Consider the following 20,553-nt stretch of genomic DNA (forward strand, 5'->3'; position numbering starts at 1 on the left):
GTGTCCTTTGGAGGCCCATTAGAAATCCACCATTAAAAAGGACATAAGGAACACACAAATCCAGAGCGAGGAGACTTGGTAGGCTTGGAGCCTTTTCTCTTTAGAGAAAGTAGAAGAGGTGCTACAAGGAATCGCACCCTCCTTGGACAACCCAGGATCCCCCCCTTTTTTGGGAGGGGTTATCAGCAGTGAAGCAGGAAGATTGAAAAGTGGTGAGGGCCTAAGGGCTGGGACTGATGAGAGGTTTTTTTTTTTGTGGTACTTGTATGATATTTAGCAAATTGAGACAAATCTACGAAAGGCCAAACAACTGCAGAAAGACCTAGAGGGCAAACTCCCTTTGTAAGCTACTGATTGGAACTGTCAACTATGGTTCCTGGTTATCAAAGACTAATCAAGAAAAAGCATTATTTTTATAATAGTTCAATCCTTCATGATTACATCCTCCTAAGGAAGCTGAGAAACATTACTGAAAGAGACTAGATGACACATATTTGACAGTTCACTGCAGCAGCTCACATGTGTGTTATATGTATGTATGTGTATGTATGTATGTGTGTTTGTATGTATAAGCAGAAAGCTGCGCTCTCATTTTACTGTTTTGATAAGGTGCTTCGCAGTTTGATAGATTTCTATACAAGAGACATCTCTGTAAACACAGACAAGGATATACCAATATGATGAAGATATGCAGCAGAATAAGGACTTCCTGAACACCCAAAGAGATTAAAAATATATGTACCCTCCCCAAACAAACAAAAACCCAAAAGAAAGCAAAGCCAACTCCTCTCCCCACCCCCCAAGATTCTGAAATGGATGAAAGGGCTTCATTCAGACTCTGCAGAAGGGTGAGATCCTAAGTCTGCCATCAGAGGAGAGCTCAGTGGGAGTGTGAGGATCAGGGATGCACTTGGGGGCCAGGTTCTAACTTACTGAACAGATCTTGGGAGTGTTCTCTTATTTGTAATACTGTGCCTTAGGAGGAACAGTTTGCAACCCTTCAAAGGCCAAAGTGGAGAGGAGAGAAAAGCATCATGATTGTGCTGTCCACTTGGTTAGGAGGTTGGTTTTGTTGCTTTGGTAGGCAGAAGGCTTCCTCTGTCACTCTGGCACATCTCAGAGTGTTTTCCAAACTTCTCTTTTGCTTTTATGTAATTGAAGATTGGGAAGGCATGTTTTGGGGGTCTGAATAGGGTCATGTTTTGCATTTCTTAGGCTTCAAACTCCTATGACCAGATACAACAAGTGATTTTCTTAATGGTATGGAAAGTAAGTGACCAGGTGTCCCAGAAAAAAGGGCTCCGTTAGTCTTAACCAACTAGGAGCCTCCAAAGGCCAGCTCACTGTGCAACTAAACCAATAGTACTCACTGCTGATGCCTAAAGAGGGGCAAAAGAGTTTGTAAAGGAAAGGAGAAAGGGAAGGAAAGAAAAGTAAATGGTCAGGAAGTCCTTATAAAACTGCAGCAAACACTTAGAGTTTCGAAGCTTCGTGGGAACCCTGTGTACTAATCCCACTATAAAACAAGCGCAGATACCTACAAGTATAGGGAGTTCAAAATCCCCTCACACCAGTGTCTTAAGTGGCAAGGGCAGGGTGCCCAAAGAAGCCAGTTATCAGTTGCGCATCTCAGTCAGTTTGTTTTGAAGTGGGAATGGAACAGTCACACAATTGTGCAAATAGTTCTAATCTGTTCCTAAGCTAGTAGCACTGGAAAAAGAACTGGGAGAACCTTTTTCTTTCTCACTGTCCATCTATGTGCATACACATCCAGACATACACAAGGTCCACTAAGTGAAGCAGCTCTAGCTCCAGATTGCTTTTGGTATTTGGGGATCCCTCTGTAGAGGCTTCTTCCAAGTCAACTCCCTGTGGGTAGGGTTTTAACTCCTCTTCTTTAGATTTAGATATCCTATTTCTAGTCCTACCCTAATACTCACTTAGGAGCCCCTTGGAATTAGATGATGCCACTTGACCCCTAGTCAAGGTCTCCTCTGATGCCAATTGCTCTGTGCTCTGCTGTCTGTCTCAACCCTCTTTCCTAAGGAATCTAATCACCCCTGCCTCCCTCCCCCGCCCCCTTAGGGGGAACCCCCCCCCCCCCACAACATAATAATTTAAGACCTTGGACTAGAATGTTAATGGCACTGAAAATGTAAGCTCCCACTAACCCTACTCTGTTAGGTCTCTAGTGACAACCAGTACACCATCCCTCTCCCAACAGGGAAGAATGGAGGGCAGGTGCTGGTGTACCCTAAAAAGCCTGATAAACAGCTTGTCTGGTCAGTAGTATATGCAGCAAGCCTTGTTGAAGGAGCCTATTATAGAAAAGTGCAAAGCTGCTTCTGGCCCTGGTTAGGTCTTCAACCTGACTGTGCTTGTCGGTAAGAAAAACATCCCAAGTGCTCCAACTACTCCCACCCTGAAGCCACGAAACTCTAAGTTGACTGAAAAAAAAAAAACCCTTTTTAATTTCAGTTAATCGGGAAGCTTTGTCCGAGCCCTGCCCATAAGGAGAAGAGACAACAGCTGCCTTTATTCTTTTGATTTTTAAATCCACTTTTTAAAAAGTCAGCTAACTCTCTCTGTCACGGGCGTCCGGCTGTCCACAGGCTCCTCTCGGTTTGGCCTTGGCATGGAGGACGAAACAATGTCCTTTCGGTCTCCTTCTGCTCGGTGTTTGAACTTTTCTGCTGCTGTAGTGGCGGCAGCGGTGGCGGTGGTGGCAGCAGCTGTAGGCTGAGTCTTAGCAGGCTCCTTTGTACAGCCATCACTCTCAGGTGGACCCCCTCTTGGCATCTTCTCTTCTTTGCAAACTTTGCTGCTTAAGTCCTGAGGTTCAGGGGGGCTTTTGCTGTCCTTGGAGCTCTCTGGCTCAGGGTGAGGAAGGGGTGGGGCCTTGGGTGATTCCGAGGAAGGATAGTAATGGTGGTGGTGGTATTGCTGCTGCTGCTGCTGCTGTTCCTTTTTCGGGGGGGAAGAGGAGGTACTACCACTTCGCCCTTTGGGGCTGCTCTCTTTGCTTTTCCGACCTGGGCTCTTTCCAGGCTTGAGTCCTTTTCCACTCTTCTCCCCCACAGTTGAGACAAGCAGAGGCTTCACCACTTCTTTCACCTCGATGCTGACGGTTTCCCGGGTCTTCCGCTTTTTGATGGGCAGCACAGTCTCATGAATGGACCTGATGGAAGACTCCTTGATTGCTTTCTTCTTGGCTTCAACGGCAGCTGCAGCCACAATACTCCCTGGCTTACGACCTCGTTTCTTAGGGATGACCTGTGGCTCACTCTCAACTTTCCGCTTCCTGCCAGGACGTTTGATCATCATGACTTGGGTGGATGTGGTGGCCCCTCCCCCTTCAGCTTTTCCCCCAGGTGAAGGCTGAAAAGGCATCTTGACTAGGAGCTTCCCAGGACTTTTCTCAATCACCCTTTTGACCTGGACCCCTTCTGAAGCTGTTGCCCTGGGTTTCACTGTGCCACTCCCTTTGGGTCGTCCCCTTCCTCGGCCTGTCCCTGGAGCTTTAGGGGATTTGGACTTCTTGGGTGGTTTCTGTTCTCGTCGGGAAGGACTCCCTCTCCCAGTTACCGTGAAGTCAAAATCATTAGGGTCCAGGGAGGTGTCGCCTACCTTTTCGAAGTATGCAATCAACTCTACCTTGGAGCGAAAAGCTTTTCCCTGTGGACTGTGGAAGAGAGACAGAAAGAATGATCATTAAATATCATCCATGGAAATGTCATAGGTGGGAGAAGTAGAATATGGGCAATGAATTCTTTTTTAGAGAAGAAAACTACAGAAAGCTTTGGAAAAAAATCGTACTCTTCAAGTCAAAGTATGCTAAAAATAGAGGCAGAAGTGGGTCATGATGTGAGGACCAGTGCAGTGCAATGGAGAGAAAACTGGAAGATGAGTCAACAGTCCTGGTTTCTAACCCTGCCTGCCTCTAACATTACTGAGCAATATAATCTTGGGTAAGCCACAATCTCTTTATGCCTCAGTTTTCTAATGTGTCAAATGAAAGCTCATTCATCCAACCTTTGTTTCTCAGCACTGATTGTATGCAGAGCACTGTGCCTGGAGTTGGAGGAAATGCAAAATTTGAAAATGATACTGTCTTCATCGACAGTACAGTCTAGGAGAGAGAGAAAACACACAAATAAAGATTATTCTAACATTTAAAATCTTATAAGTGAAGTAGGAGGGCACTGAGGGCCAAGGAGAAAGGTTGTAGTCATCTTGAAGAATTAATGGATGACAATCTAGCAAAGGAGACAGAGAAGAAGCAGCTGAAAAGGTAGCTGTGATGCCTCTAGGAGCATGTGGTATCTCTGAAGTCAGATAGCAGGCAGAAGTGGTCAGTGGCTACTGGATTTGGTCATCAGTGACTAGTAAGAATATAATTTCAGTAGAGTGGTAGGGGAAAGCCAGAATGCAAAGGAGTGAAAGGTAGAATACTGGTAAAAGAGGATTTAAAAAAAATTCTTAACCAGTAGAAGAGAGAAATAAGGTAGTAGCTGGAGAGGACAGAGAAGAGTCATGAAGAAGCTTTGTAAAGGACTGGGTAACCTGAATATGCTTGGAGACAGGAGCAGGAAGCAAAGAGAGAGAGACTGACAATGAATACATTCTTATTCAATTCACATGATGACCCTATGAACTAGACAGGCTAAGCATACCTATTTCCTAGACATTACTGTCTCTCTCAGTGTTGGAAAAAAAACATTGAAGTTAGGGAGACCAAGGTCTCAATGTATCATTGAATGTTCATTAGCCACTTGACCTTCCTAAGTTTCAGCTTCCTCATCTGTAAAAGGGAGGTATAAAACACTTTGTAAACCTTAAGGCAATATAGCAATGGCAGCCAATTGCATTACTTTTAAGACCTGGAACTTTTGAAATTTTACTCTGTCTACAACCTTCTACCCTCCTCCCTCTTTCACTCTCTTACTCACACTAAACTCACTTGGTCTTCCAACTATAGTCAGAAGAGCAATAAAATAAGTAATTAGTGTCTCCTATCTAGACAGCTATTTGTCAACCTGACACAAATAACGGCAAGGTTTGCTTGCCTTCTCAGGGCATGTATCCAGGATGTGACAGAAAGCCTCTTGAGAACTGTCAAATCAAACAACCACTACCCAATTATGGTGATTCATATGTGTACAAATGATACCACAAGAAAGAACTTAGAAAGTATTGCTAAGGAGTGCATATAAAATCCTGGGTAAAAAAACTGAAGACCTTGGTTACTCAGGTATGGCTAACATCACCCACTGTTCATTGCATTTAGTGGATTTAGAAGTGAAGATTTGGAAAGTTAAGAGCTGTCTAAACAGTTGATGTCTGAGAATAGGAATAACAGGTTTTGGCAAGGGATAGAATGTCTTTCATATCGAGTACACACAAAAATATCTGCCTGCAGTCTTGTAAATTCTTTCACAAGAGAATTTTAAATAAAAAAAAAGAGGATGAAAACCCTTCCCATAGAGCTGACAGACCTACTACCAAAGAGAATAGGAGGTACAGTGCAGAAGGAAGAACAGCAAAAGAGCAGACCAATAACTCATGGGAGAAGAGAAGAGAACCCACAAGAAGAGAAGAGAACCCACAATTAACATCATGGTCTCAGATGTCCACATACAAATATACAAAGTAAGGTTATTAAACAATGAACTAGGGCAGCTGGGTGGCAGCGCAGTGGACAGAGCACCAGCAGCTTTGGAGTCAGGAGGACCTGAGTTCAAATCTGACCTCACACACTTTTTTGTTTTCTAGTGACCTCAGACACTTAACAATTGCCTAGCTGTGTGAGCTTGGGCAAGTCACAACCCATTGCGCCTTAAATAAATAAAATAAAAACCCCCCAATGAACTAGAGATACTGATGAAAGGATGAAAATTTGATCTCACAGGGAACAGGTACTACTCAGACTTGGTGGGCTGGGACTCCTGACTCCAATTTAGTTCTGGGAGGGGATAACTTATTCAAAAGAAACAGTATAGACAAAGTGTATGTGTTGATGGTGGAGAGGGGGTTGAGGGGATTGAGGGGAGAAAAGGGTGATATGGAATAGTAGTGAACCTTAACTTTGAACCTGGGGAAAAACATAGTAGAAAATACCTGAATATAGATCAACATCATTTTGACAGAGTGGGGAATTAGATTAGGAGTATGGGAAAGAGATCCCCAAACTGGAATGGAAGCATTGATACTACAAAATGGGGAGCTCAACTATCTGTCCAGATATCTGCTGGCACACTCTCATGGCCAAGAACAGAGCAGCCAATAAATTGGTGACTTGCCTTAATGATAATTTCATCCTTTAAAAGGAAGAGGAAGTAACAAAGGGAATTACTATTCTAGACTTGATTTGGATCAGTGAGTAATCAATATTGCTTAAGTATTAATGGCAGGAACTTTAGAGGCAAGGAGCCACTCTAATCCACAATTTGTGATAGGAAAGGAGAGTAAAGTCATGGTTAATGTGACATGTTCCCTAGATTACATTTTATAGGAGAAAACAACACATACATAGTTAAGTTAAAAAAGAAATAATTCTGAGGGTGAAGAACATTAATAATTGAGGGGAGCAGGAAAAGCCTAGAACAGAATGAGACTCCTAGGAGGACAGTGCCTAGAACATTATGTTTGATGGGTTGAATGAATAGCTCTACTATATGGTCAAAGCATCTGTGGAGTTGAGTAATTCAGTTTGTGGTATGGAAGGGCATGCCCCCAAGGTGAGCAGGGTGGTGAAGAGAACATGCCATAGCAAGACTTTTGCCACTTGCAGTAACTAGAGGTATTTGGAGAAAAGAGGATTTAGAGGGTGGGTTGAGTAGGGAAGAGGAACTATGTAAGCTGTCTTCATATATCTGAAGGGCTGTCATGGGGAATATGGCTAGACCTGACTCATACAGTTTGGTTCCAGAGGGCAGGAAAATGAGTTGATGTTGTAGAAAGGCAGCTTTAGGCTTGACTTAAGAAAACTTAACAATAGGGGCTGCCTAAATGGGCAATGGGTTGCCTTAGAAGGCAGTATTTTCTTCTTCACTGAAGGTTTCCAAGTTAAAGAGGCTGGCTAATGCTTATTGGGTATGTTAATGAGGAAGGGATTACTAGTCAAGTATGGAATGAACAAGATGGCTTTTGATATCCTTTCCAGCACTTAAGATTCTGGGATAGTCTTGGCTCTTATCATGGTCTCCTGAATCAATCCCTATTCTCTAGGTCCATTTACCTTGGACATAGTTTTTCTAGGATTTGAAACCTGAATGTTAGGATCACTAGACCTGTCAGGTCTCAGTTTGGCAAAGGAAACACTGTTTCTTGGCTTATTTAAAACAATTTTCCTAGTCTGGGGTTTTTGTTTTTTTTTTTTGGTTCCACAGAGGCCTCTAGCTCATTACAAGAGCCATCACAAGTCAAAGCATTAGCTGGGATGGTAGCTGCCTGGTGTATAGCAGATGTTTAATAAATGCCTATTGAATGACTTACTGCAGTGAAATGGGGAGGAGAAAATGCCTGATCAAACATAAGTTCTTTCAGGAGCCTAAAGGGGAAAAGGAGGAAGTAGGAAGTGAAGACAAAACTCTTTCCTCTATTTGTCACAGAATTGTGTTTTGAACACTAAACTTTATTCTTTTGGCTGTTTTAGTAGAAGTCTAGTCTGAGGAAAACAGATAGCACCATCTTAGCTACTAGAGAAAAACGATCAGAGATGCCACCATAGTTAGTAGGTCTTTTTGGGCAAGATGATAAATTCTTTATTAAAGTGAACCAGATCAGACTTTTGAGAATGCCTAAGAGGTTGCAAGGCAGGGTCACAAGTGCCTTTGTGTATGAAATTAATCACTTCTGCCATTAAAATAACTGCTTTACAAGATAAGAGGATTTTCAGACTATGATCTTCAGCAATCAAAACAAAATTTATTAGGATATATAAATATGAATAAACTAGATGACTAAAACACAGGGGAGCAAATAAAATAGTGTGCCCAAAGAATAATTAATAACATAATAAAGGGCATGTTTATTTCTAAATCTGTTTCTGGCACTGGCAATCCTGAACCACAGAAGACAAGACAGAAGACATATGGTCATCTGTCTATTTGGGAAACACCACTTTATCATTACCATTTGAGTGACTGGTTCCAAACTGCTGGAAGGAGAGTTCCCAGAGACTCTGGGCTGAGGCCAGAACATCAGACTTTTTGTTTCAGTGTCTTCATCTGTGTTTTAAAGAAGCTAAAAAGGTTGGCTGCTATCACAGTGTTTATGGATAACAAAAGCCAAAGCTTTTTTTGAGAAACATTTGGATCACTGAAAAATTTAGTTTTATTGTTACTGTTTCATTGTTTTTCAAGCATGTCCCACTCTTCATGACCCCATTTGGGGTTTTCTTGGCAAAAACATTTGAATAGTTTGCCAAATTTCTTCCTCTAGCTCATTTCAAGATAAAGGACAAAGGCAAACAAGGTGAAGTGACTTGCCCAGGATCATACAGGTAGTAAATGTCTTGAATTCAGGAAGATGAGTCTTCCTGATTCCAGGCCTGGTGCTCTATCTACTGCACCACCTTGCTGCCCCTACAGTCTCATTGAGGTAAAGCAATTTTTTTGGTAAAGTAGAATTTTACAACAGATTTTAGGTCTTGGGGCTCATCTAACCACATCTAGTCACTGGAGACTGGTGTTAATTACGATTCTTTGTTAGGAGCAACTAGGAATACTCACATTTTTTGGATGGGGAGGATAATGTTGAGGACAAGTAACAATCAAACTGAAGGACAGCAGGGTTTACTTGGACTATGATAACATTGAAACAATAGACTACAAGAGGCTATTTCTTATAATATGAGAGACCAATATGAGAGAAAAAGGTCTAAACGTTGATAGTCAAGGACGCCTTCCACTTCACAATCTGTTATTATTGGATGTCTCCTTGGCCTTAAACCCACAAACATCCAACTAACCAGGACAAATGGTACTATTTAAACTAAACTGAGTATCAGCATAGCTAGAACTTTGACTGTATTAAAGTAGTGAGGGTCACACCAGCCAGAGACTAGGGGAAAAAAACACTGGTCACCAACTCATCAACTGGAAAATAAATTTGGCTCTCATACCTGATATTTTAATAAAGATAATTACATAGTATTTAAAGGGACAAAATTATCTCAGAAACACTTCTTTAGTTTGAAATCTATTAGAACTGAATTTGACAATTACCAGACAATTATCTTTTAAAATAACACCTGATGAAGGGCTGCAGTGAGCTGTAACCCTATTCTGACCCTGGTCAAATATCCTTTCAAGCATTAAATAGCATGGTTCCAAGGTAGGGAGGTGAGGAGTGGTTAGTTTTTGTCCAGTAACCTTTTGAAGAATTTCCACACTAAGCCTAATTTTCCATAACCTTTATAAATTCCCTCTAAGTCTTAAGTCATCTGTCCTTCTTTCCATATGCCACAGTCAGCAAGACAATCTGACTGGCTGGCCAGGTACTTGAGGGTTCCCCAATAATGGGAAAAATTATAGCTCTCCCTCTAAACACAAATCCTTCCAAGGTAGTTTGGGCAGCTCTGTCACAGTTCCTTTCTACTTGTGAATGAATAATTTTTTTCAGCTACTATTAGGCAAATAGCTTGAATACAGGATCACATCTTAAGACTGATAAGCAATGAAAACTTCTGTCTAGTTAAAACAAATTCCTATTTTATTCTTCATATTATTCTCTCTTTTTGTATTCACCCATATGTTACCTTCAGGGAAATGAAATAGGTTTATAAGAAAGGTGACTGCCTTGGGTGTCCTACTGGGGGCTGGTAATGGAGTTCAGACTATATACTTCTTGGGAGTGAAATAAACGGGGGCCAATGGAATATAGTGGAAGATCTGGGTGACATGCAAGTGGCAACTATTACATCACAGAATGCAAAATAAAAGATACTCAAAAAACAAATGAAAGGTCAAGAAAGGCAGGCTACTCAAATGCCATTCCCATCAGCTTCTGAGCAGGTTCCCAATTCCCCACCCAGTTATCCCCTTTCTCCTCTATCTTGTTCTTACTCACTTGATCAAATAGACATCGTACTTCCCAGCCGAACGGCCTGATTTCCTCTGCTTGAGTTTTCTTGTCCAGCCCTCTGGCAGCGTGGGATCATCATACATAGGCCCCCGGTCTCGGATGATAGAACGCCGTTGTTTAGGGGAAGCTGAAGCTTCAGGTGCAGCAGGGGCTGACCCAGCCTCTTCTGATGTTTCTGCTTTTCCTGCCTCTGCTGGCTCAGCAGACTGGTGTGATGATGGCTGTGGGAATTCATGTTTTCCTTCCTTCTCCTCCTTTTTTTCCCTCTTCAACTTTCTGAACTTCAGGGGTTTATCTCTGAGGCCCTGGAGGTCTTGGTCTTCAGACTGTTCTTCCCTGAAGTGTTAAATAATCATGTAAGTATCATAAAGAATACCACAATCTATAGAATGTTAACTACTGGGGAGCCCAGGGAACTCTGCAACTATAACTGAAATTCAAGGTATACTTGTCCCCATCCAATAATTCCAAAATTTCTATTTTTGACCTGACGGCTAAGCAGTCCAGGAAAATGGAGGCTTCAGTCCTAGGACAGTTTCCTATCATGGTGCAGCAACTATTATTACAACTATTACTTGAAGAATCTATGATTTCATTGTTGTAGAGAACTCTCAATGTGGGAACTCCCCTACCCTCAACCCTCAGTAATGTGAATCACATGACTTAGTAGATACAAGTCTGAGAAAATTACTTGAGGTATGGAAAAGGTAAGTGCCTTGTCCAGAGGCACTTACCAGAAAGTATCAGGGGATGGAATTTGAACCCAAGTCTTCCTGATTCTAAGTCATACACTCTATTCACTATGCCACTTTGTCACTCACTCAATCCATTCTATTATAAGACTTTGGAAGAAGTGGGAGACACCAAGATAGTCTGTCTGGCTTCCAAAGTCATTCAGGGGTTAGTCTGAGAGATTTAGCTTATTGAGAAGCTGCCCTGGGCTGCCAGCGAGGGAGGTGTTCAACTTAAGTAGAGAAGTGGTCAGCATCAGGTTGTAGGTTTAGATCCCAAACGGTTCCACTTGGTCTCCAAGTATGAAGACACCACCCATCAAGACTGGGTCCACTTAAAAATGGATTCAACTTTCCATCTCTGAGCATAACATTTATGGTAGGAATTGCGTTCTGTCTTGTGGTATCATTGGTACCACCAAACAGGGAAGTTCAACATTAAAAAAAAGGTTACCCTATATTCTGGATACAGGTTGGAAGGAAATGATCCCAGGTCCTGGCTGCCTTAATAACAATACTCTAATGCAGGGGTGGAGAACCCTCCAGCCTGTGGCCTGTAGTGGTCTGGTGTTGCCAAGGCAACCACAGGCCAGACTTGAAATTCAATAAATCTAGATGCTTTTTAGGGGTAAGTTAATTAAATGTTTGGCCAAATATAGCCCACAAAAGATGCTGTAAATATCCAAATGACACTTGGCAGAAAAAAGGTTCCCCATCCCTGCCCTAATTGGAGAAAGACTGCTGTTGGTATGGTTTCATTTTACTGAATGGGTCAATATGGAGACATGTGACATGATGTCACATTTCTGCTGGCATGTGAAATCTCAATATTTCAGCACTAAGTAAATAGCACATACTTTTCCTTCTGGGCAGAAGCAGTCGCTGCCCTAGATACTGGGAGTTGCAAAGTTCTTTCCTTAGGATTGGACTCTACCCTGTGGATGCCAAGCTTGGGGGTCAGGCCTCACCAGTGAGGTCCCAACTTACTGTGTAGTACTTTTGATTCAGTTGAAGAAAGAATGGTGACATGATTCCAAAGTAGTAGTAGGAAAAACTGGAGGCATTTCTGCATTTTGCCACTGCTAAGACTGGTGTTGCTTAGCTAGGTCAAAAGGGCAAAAACATAATTTGGGCTAAGAGAAACTTAGAGAAGCAACAAAAAATTGGATGCCTACTAAAATCTACTGTCTCGTAATTCTTTTACAACTATCTATTTTTCTACTTTTGAGGTAAAACAGAAGTCCATCTTTCTCTCCCATATTTTCTAGGGACCAGAGAAATAGCATATTTTGCTACAGTTCAATACATTAAATGCTACCACTTCTCCCTGCCCTCTTGGTTTGTCTCATGAATAAGTGGTTTCACTCTTTCAATATTGTTTAAAGGTAGTATTGTTCTCAAATTTGCTGGGTAAAAAGTTCTTAATAGTGGGTAGACTATAGTCGCCACTTCCTCGCAATTCAGAACACAAAAAGTTAGAGTACTTGCTCTTTAGTTGTGAGAATTCTATGGTATCTGTAAAAGCAACACTGACATTAAGAAGTTATATTTCACTTCTTTAGAATTACCTTTTACACATACCTTAGGACACTGATAACATTTCAAAGAAGTGAAAGTTGGCAGGGCTGGACTCCCAAAAACGAATAGGTAGAGACTTAAGAGATATGCTATGATGGGAATTTTCAACCAAATTGGAACCATTTTGGCAAAAAAAAAAAACCCAACAAAAAAACCCAACAAAAAAAAACCAACCTGCTAAATCTTGATATGATGATATGATAGGAGAGCCTTAGTTATAGGAACACATATGGAGCAAATAGCAATAAATCAAGTTATGTGTTGGTTTGGCTTAGTCTTGAAAAGGAGGAAGAGAGTAGGCAGTGCTTTCAACAATTTCAAGCTATCCTTGCTGCAAAACCCATCTTTCTTTTCTTTTGGAGGCAATCAGGGTTAAGTGACTTGCCCAGCCAGGCTCACACAGTTTTGAATTCAGCTAAGTTTTGATCTCAGGTCTTCCTGACTCCAGGGTCAGTGCTCTATCCAATGCAACACCTAGCTGCCTCTGAATCCCATCTTTAAAAAGAAACAAACCAGAAGATGTTCAGTGAATTATAATTATACCACTTAGTTGCCTCATTTGTTGACACTTCTTATACACACATAAATATACTCTAAATATACATATATATATACATAATATGTATATATTGCTTTATTTTGAAAGTTTCTTTCTAAATATTTTTAAAATTTGTTTCTTTCACTATCAATTACTCAACCGAGAAGTTTCCATTAATGAGTCATTTAGAAAACCAATAAAATCATCTTTGGTGCCTGAGTTGAGCTCCTTGAAAAACACTGAACTCAATTTAAATAGCTGGAAGAATATTCAGTGCTCATGACTGAGTCATGCCAGTAATAAAAATGACAGTGCTATCAAAGTTAATTTACAACTTTAATGCTAGGCCAATCAAATTATCAAAGGGATATTATACAGAATTCTATGATAACAAAATTCATTTGGAAAAATAAAAGCTCTGGAATACTAAGGGAAATGATGAAAAGAAACAGGAATTATAAAGCAGCAGTCAACAAAGAGAGATCAATGGAACAGATTAGACAAGGAAGAATCAGAAACAATGAAAATCAATAATCTAGTATTCCATAAAATGGAAAACAAAAATTACTTAAGGAAAGAATTCCCTATTTGATAAAGTAAAGTTTTGAGAAAAGCTGAAAAGCAGTGTGGCAGAAGTTAGGTAAAGAGTAACATTTTACACTATATTTCACAATACATTCTATATGGATACACAACCTTAATATTAATGACAATACTATGAAAAAATTAGAAGAGAAACTGATCTCATACCTCTCATGTTAATGGGTTGGATATGTATTCTTAACCAAACAAGTGAGAGAAGCAATTATAAAAGATAAAATAGATAACTTTGATTACAGAAATACTTTGGCACAAATTAATGTACCTAGAATGAGAAGGAAAGCAGTCAAATGGGAAAAATTTGCACCAAATTTGTCTATATGCATATATATGTATTTGTGCATAAATATAAATATATTTCTCAAATGAAAAATTGCAAACTGTTAATAGCCATAGGAAAGAATTCTTCAAATCACTAATAATAAAAGTAATACAAATTAAAACAACCCTGATGTTTTATCTCACACCCTGAAAATTGGTAAAGATGATAAAATATAGGATTATCCAAGTTGCAAGGGCTGTGTCAAGATATATACACTAGTGCATTGGTTGGTAGAGTTGTGAATCAGTACAACCATTTTATAAAGCAATTTGGAAATATTTAAAAGTGACTAAAATTTCCATGCTTTTTGACCTGGAGGATAGAATCATTGTTATTCAGTTGCATTTGACTCAAGACCCCACTTTTGAGAATTTCTTGGCAAAGATACAGTAGCAGTTTGCCATTTCCTTCTCCAGCTCATTTTACAGATGAGGAATTGAGGCAAATAGAGGGAAGTGACCTAGCCAGGGTCATACAACTAGTTAGTGTGTCTGAGATCATATTGGAATTCATGAAGATGAGTCTTCCAGGTCCAGTGTTTTAACCACTGTGCCACCTAGTTGCCCCAATGGAATCATTACTAGACTTCTACCTCAAGGAAAGCATTAATAAGAAATCCTTGTATATACCAATAAAATTTATAGTAGCACTTTTTTTTTTTAGGTTTTTGCAAGGCAAACGGGGTTAAGTGGCTTGCCCAAGGCCACACAGCTGAGTAATTATTAAGTGTCTGAGGCCTTATTTGAACTCAGGTACTCCTGACTCCAGGGCCGGTGCTCTTATCCACTTCGCCACCTAGCCACCCCTAGTAGCACTTAAAATAACATAATCAAAAATAAAGTAAATGCTCATAGATTGAGGGATGCTGAACAAACTAAATAAAAAGAATATAATGGAGTATTAATGTGTGGTAAGAAATGACAAAATATGTTATATACAGAAAAGCATGGAAAGGAAAGATCAGCATGAAATGATGCTGAGGAAAGTAAGCAGAGCCTATACACATACACACCCACACACCCCAATGATGATGATGATGATGATGATGATGATGATGATGATGTTTGTCTCAAAGACAACCATGACATCAGGGAGATGATGCCATGACAAGCACATGAATAGGATTTGAGTGAGGGGGTACCGTGCTAAGTTATTAGTCTTACTTTCTCTTCCAAAACCATCTGGGTCCAGGATGAAGGGCAATCAGTTAAGTGACTTGCCCAAGGTCACACAGCTAGTAAGTGTCAAGTATCTGAGGCTGGATTTGAACTCCTGTCCTTCTGACTCCAAGACCAGTGTTCTATCCACAGCATCACCTAGCTGCCCTATATACACAATTACTACAACAACGAAAATGGAAAAAAAAACAACTACACACAAAATTACAAAGAACAAGTATGGCTTGGAAGAAAAGATATAAGAAGATACTTGCAGAGGTGGGAGGTTCTCAGGTGTAGCACACTAGACATAATTTCAAACTTTTCCTGTCTAGTGATATTATACAGGTTTTTTTCTTCCTTTTTTCTTTTCTTTTTTTGACTAAAACATTCTATTTAATATATGGAATGACTCTCAGGGAGAGAGGAAAGGATACTAGGGAAATTTATAGTAATATAAAAACACATCAATTAAAAACTTTTTTTTTTAAAAAAAGTGTAAACCAATGAATTGTCAAATGTAATTAACTTTAATGGCTCCCTCTCACCTCCAGGATCAAATACAAAATCCTCTCCCTTCTTTTGAAATCTAGCTCCTTCCTTCTTTTCTAGTTTTCTTTTTAGGTTTTTGCAAGGCCATGGGGTTAAATGGCTTGCCCAAGGTCACACAGCTAGGTAATTATTAAGTGTCTGAGGCCAGATTTGTACTCCTGACTCCAGGGCCGGTGCTCTATCCACTTCAACACCTAGCTGCCCCGTTTTCCAGTTTCCTTATATCCTACTCCTTACTCCAGTGACACTGGCCTCCTGGATGTTCCACAGATAAGAACTGTCTTTTGCTCTTTTCAAGTCTCCAGTTCATAGCACAGTGTCTGGCATACGGGAAGAAATGTTTACTGAATTAATAATTTTTGTCATCATCATAATCATTATCATCCAAAACTTCCTGTTCAGCAGCTCTAACTTGAAGAACTAACACCAAAACTCTCAAAGCAAGAATAGTGGTTATTTGTTAGCTTAAAGATAATCCACAGTCAGGGAGGTAACTACTTCCTTCTAGGTAAGGGCAATTACTTCTTTAGGAGAATATAGTGGGAGTGGTCAACAAGTTGAATTAAATAAAGGTCAATACTGATTTTATGCAAGCAAAAGTCACAGCAGAGTTTGGGATTCAACATGCAAGCTGCAAATATCTCATATATATTCTCCCTCTTGATTAGAACATATCTCTAAAGGATTTGTGCATCTCAGCTGTTGAGCTAACAAATGTGGTTATAGCAACTTTTAGCCACTGTATCCCCATGTTCATATATACAAACTCTGGAGTGAGATGAATGTAAGCACATTATCTTGGGCAAAGCAGAGTTGACAAAAAAAATGGATTTCAAACTCAGCCCATTAGGCTCTAAAGAACAGAAATACAATCTCTATTTTTCAGGAGCTTGAAATCCAGTAAATCTCTAATTCTCACTACAGTCCTCTACTGATGCCTCAACTGTAACATGGAGGTAAAACAAACTAGGTCTCAAAAGGTTAAACCAAAAGTACAAACATGACAGATCTTATCAAGCTAGAAAGACTTTGGACTGTTACCCAAGGAAGAACCTATCGAAATCTAGAGTGGGTCATTATCAATTTGGCAGAGTGATAACATTTCAGGCTATAGAAATTTATGAAAAACATATCCTAAGGGATTTGCTCTGTACTAATGCTCACAGAACTAGCCCCAAATCACAGATCACTGAAGTATAAAGTCATTTAATTAAAGTCAGAGGTTAGGGGATGGAAAGAGATTTTTTTTTCCACCAGAACAGCAAAAAAAGAAGTCAAAGAGAGGGTATAGCAAATCAAAAAATAAACAAACAACAAACTCCACTACCCGGTTTCTTCATTAAACAAAAAACTTAAAAAGAAAAACATGTACCTCGCCACCGTGATATTCTTGAGTTCATAAAAATAAAATTTCCCCAACCAGTGATTAGAAGGAGATGGGCTTTGACCTGGGAAAAAGTCTCTTTCTGAACTCCAATTTTTAAAAATCTGCAAGAGGGAAACACAGTTCTCTCTTTTCTAAATCTTTTTCAGTCTTGATAAAAGGAAATTAATAAAATGAAAGCTACTTCCTAAAATCTTAGATTCATCAGATTAAAAAAGTGCTCTACTCCTAAGAAACTGTATCCCTTTAATTTGCACAGTACAACAGAAGATAAGCTTGGAACTGGAATTCAGCCTGGAAAACCCCAGCAGGCTCAAGTGAACCCAGGCAAAAGGCAAAGAACATGCTAATTAAGAGCTACAGTGGTGTCTTTTTTCTGCTGCATAGTCAATTTGTTTATTCCAGGGATGTAGGACAGAAATCAACAATAAAGAAGTCATTTATTAAATGAGAGGCTAAATTCTAGGAGAGATACACAGGTTCATTAATTAATAAAACAAATTTTTGCCCACAAGGTACTTAAAAATTAGCTGGAGGAAGGGGAGATAAGACTTGGGTACAAATAATTATAATGCAAAATAAGAGCATGGTAAACTCCAAAGAGAAGTACAGAGTGTAAAGAAATTCTTAGGGGAGAGATAATAATTCTGATTTAGGACAACAGAGAGATCTTCAGGGTGAAAGTGTCATTTCAGCTAGATCTTAAAGAGCTTTATATTGAAGGGACTATTTGGTATAGTGGAAAAACACTGGATTTGGAATCAGAGAACCTAGGTTCAAATTTTCATCTCTGGGTCTGTTTCCTTATAAGCAAGGGCTCTTACAGCAGTGAATTCTAGGATTTTATAGCATCCCAAATATAAGGAATGGTGTGAATAAAGCTATAGGGGTAAAGAAGTTTGGGGTGCATGCAGTTGTGAAAGCCAACAATATGCTTTGACTAGAATGAGAAGGGTTCTGTATGAGATGAATTAGTAAAGTAGGTTGCAGTCAGACCCAGGAGGGCCTTGAGTTTTGGCTTTATTCAGTAGCTAATAGGAAACTACAGAAGGTAATGGCAGCAGTGTAAGGGTGCAGGGTTGGATGAGAGTAAATAGTACTGACAAGAGGCAATAAAGCCTTTGCCTAATGTGTTGGCTATGGGAAAGTAAAAGAGGGAATGGATCTAAAAGATAACCGGAGACACAAAGTCAGCAAATTTGGTAAATAACAGGATGTAAGGGAAGAGGGATAAAAAATGAGGTTTCTAGACTAAAAAGGCTGAAAAGATGGTGCTATTATTTCCAAAAATAAGTCAGGTAGAGGAGCAGGTTTCAGAACACACTTAGAGAGTTCCATTTAGATGTGATAAATATGAGACACCAAAAGGATATCAAGGTAAAGCTTTCCAATTAGGCATTAGGGACTGGGGCAGCTAGGTGGATAAAGCCCCAGTCCTGGAGTAAGGAGGACCTGAGTTCAAATGTGACTTCAGACATTTAACAATTGACTATGTGACCTTGGGCAAGGCACTTAACCCCATTGCCTTAAATAAATACAATTTTAAAAAAGTGTGGAACTGGAACTCAGGAGCTCATTCAAGGTTGAACTGAATAAAGGATTTAGAAGACAATGTGACCTAATAGGAAGAACAATGAATTAGTTTTTTAAAGGACCTGGGTTCGAACACCCATTCTGTCACTAAATACCTGTGTGAGGCTAGAAAAAAAAATCACTTTGTTTTTCTGTGCTTCAGTTTCTTTATCTGTAAAATGCGAGGATCAGTCCCTTCCAATTCTAAATCTATGTTCTTAGATGTCCTTTTCCAGCTCTAAGTCCTTTGATTCCAAGTGACAGCCGAAACCATGGTAACAGAGAGGCATACAAAGGGTGAAAACATTGAATAAAAGGGCTGGCTGAGGTCAAGACCATAAAGGACATGCTCATATTGAGTATGGGAGGAAAAGAATTGAAAAGAGGACTGTTCAGAGAGCTTAGGAGAGCAGAAAGAATTCAGTCACAAAAGCCACAGGAAGACAGGTGAAACCTAAGTGAAGCAGAGAAGAATCAAGATGGAAAAAAGAGCATAAGGGCTTCACTGTGGACATGGTAGACAACAATTTCCATAGGATTTCTTGCAGTGAGGGGGGATGGGAGGGAGGCTGGCTTTTTGTGCCCAACACTGCTTTAGATTGACACACAATGAAATCAGTGGGGAGGGACTGCATCCTACACCTAAGGGAGTCTTGGAGCTGACACACCAGATTCAAATCAAGGATTCCAGTTACCTGATGATAGCTAGTCTTCTGGCTCCAGAGAAAGCAAGGCAAATTTCTAAAGGAACTGATTACCCATTCCATTCCTCCAAATTCAGTCATAAGTCTAACTTTTAACTACCCCCAATTTTTCTGTCTCCTCTGGTTTCATGTTCAGTGCTGTTTGACCTACCTCTCTTGGTGTTAAAAAATCCTCATCAGTGAGCCAGGAAGCCAACTTCTGACAGTTCCTAGCCTGAGGCTACTACATCAGCAGCTCTTACAACTTGCAACCTTCTTGACTGGAGCTCAGGATCAGAGCATAGTTTAATTAGTGGGAAATATAAATGACCAGGGGACAGAAGTCCAAATATATGCCAAACAATATAGGTTAGGCTTACATTCTTTATAAAACAAATCCAAGCTAGATCAGATACACTACTGAAGGTGGTCAGCAATGAAAGGCTATTCCAGGATGAAGAAATCTGAGGTGTGTGTGGGGGAAATCACCATCTAATATGCCCATTACAGAACTTGGGGTTTGACATTTGATGGGTAGGGAAGTACAACCCAAATTATTTAGATGGAGGACACAGAGAATATAGCCATCTCTTTTAAATACAAAAAAATAGCCTGGTAGATTGGAAAAAAGCAGACCATATCTAGAGTTCAGTGACAGTTGTCAATAATTGAATAACCCAGGGGGATGAGTTGCTGACAAAGGCAACTACTATCCTTAATACAAAAGAGAAAAGTTAAAAGGGCAATAATTATTTCCCATTGAGGTTTTTTCTTGAAGAGGAGGCTTTTGGCCACAGCTCTACTACCACCACAGCTTTCTTTAGTAGGTTGGGATGGCCACTTTCCAACTTGGCAGAATTGGAATTTCAGTAGCAAATGAGGGGTTGAGAAAGGAAAAAAGGGAAATCAAAATTTTAATCCCTTATCAAAAAGATAGCCAGAAGCCACAGTGAGAGAAGGAAGTCATAAACTATGGCAAACAAGATCAACTAAAGGTGAGCCAGTAGTAAGAGGAGTAATAGGTAGAATTTAACTGGTCCTAGAATGTCAATTCTTTTTCTCTTTACATTCTCCTCTCTCTTTTTAAAATATCATAGCCATTTCCCAATTTTAGACTTTTGCTATGAGCTCCACCCCCTCCCCACTCAATAGAAGTCACCCTTGTTACAAAGAAAAACAGTCAAGTCTAGCCACATGCCCAGTGGTCTACTTCTGCTGTGGCTACTTTAAGAAGGAAAAGGGACCCAGGGATCAAGAATGTTCCAGCATATTTAACAGAATATAATGTACTCATTCTTTTGGTTTTATCCACATCAGACTGGAAATGTCATCATGGCTAGCATTCAGAAA

At 40.0% G+C, this 20,553-nt stretch overlaps 1 protein-coding gene across 1 annotated transcript in view; it reads right to left on the bottom strand.

Moving 5' to 3' along the window:
- Nucleotides 1-2,436: 2,436 nt before the first annotated feature.
- Nucleotides 2,437-20,553, bottom strand: part of MECP2 (methyl-CpG binding protein 2) — a 74,882-nt gene continuing 56,765 nt past the window's right edge. The window contains exons 2-3 of the mRNA XM_074202907.1: nucleotides 10,072-10,422; nucleotides 2,437-3,682 (exon numbers count right to left, since the gene is read on the bottom strand). Coding sequence (XP_074059008.1) covers nucleotides 2,572-3,682; nucleotides 10,072-10,422 — 1,462 coding nt within the window. The 3' untranslated portion in view covers nucleotides 2,437-2,571. The remainder of the gene's footprint in view (nucleotides 3,683-10,071; nucleotides 10,423-20,553) is intronic.

This window comes from Macrotis lagotis, chromosome X, assembly GCF_037893015.1.
Source record: "Macrotis lagotis isolate mMagLag1 chromosome X, bilby.v1.9.chrom.fasta, whole genome shotgun sequence".
NCBI classification, from domain to species: Eukaryota; Metazoa; Chordata; class Mammalia; order Peramelemorphia; family Peramelidae; genus Macrotis; species Macrotis lagotis.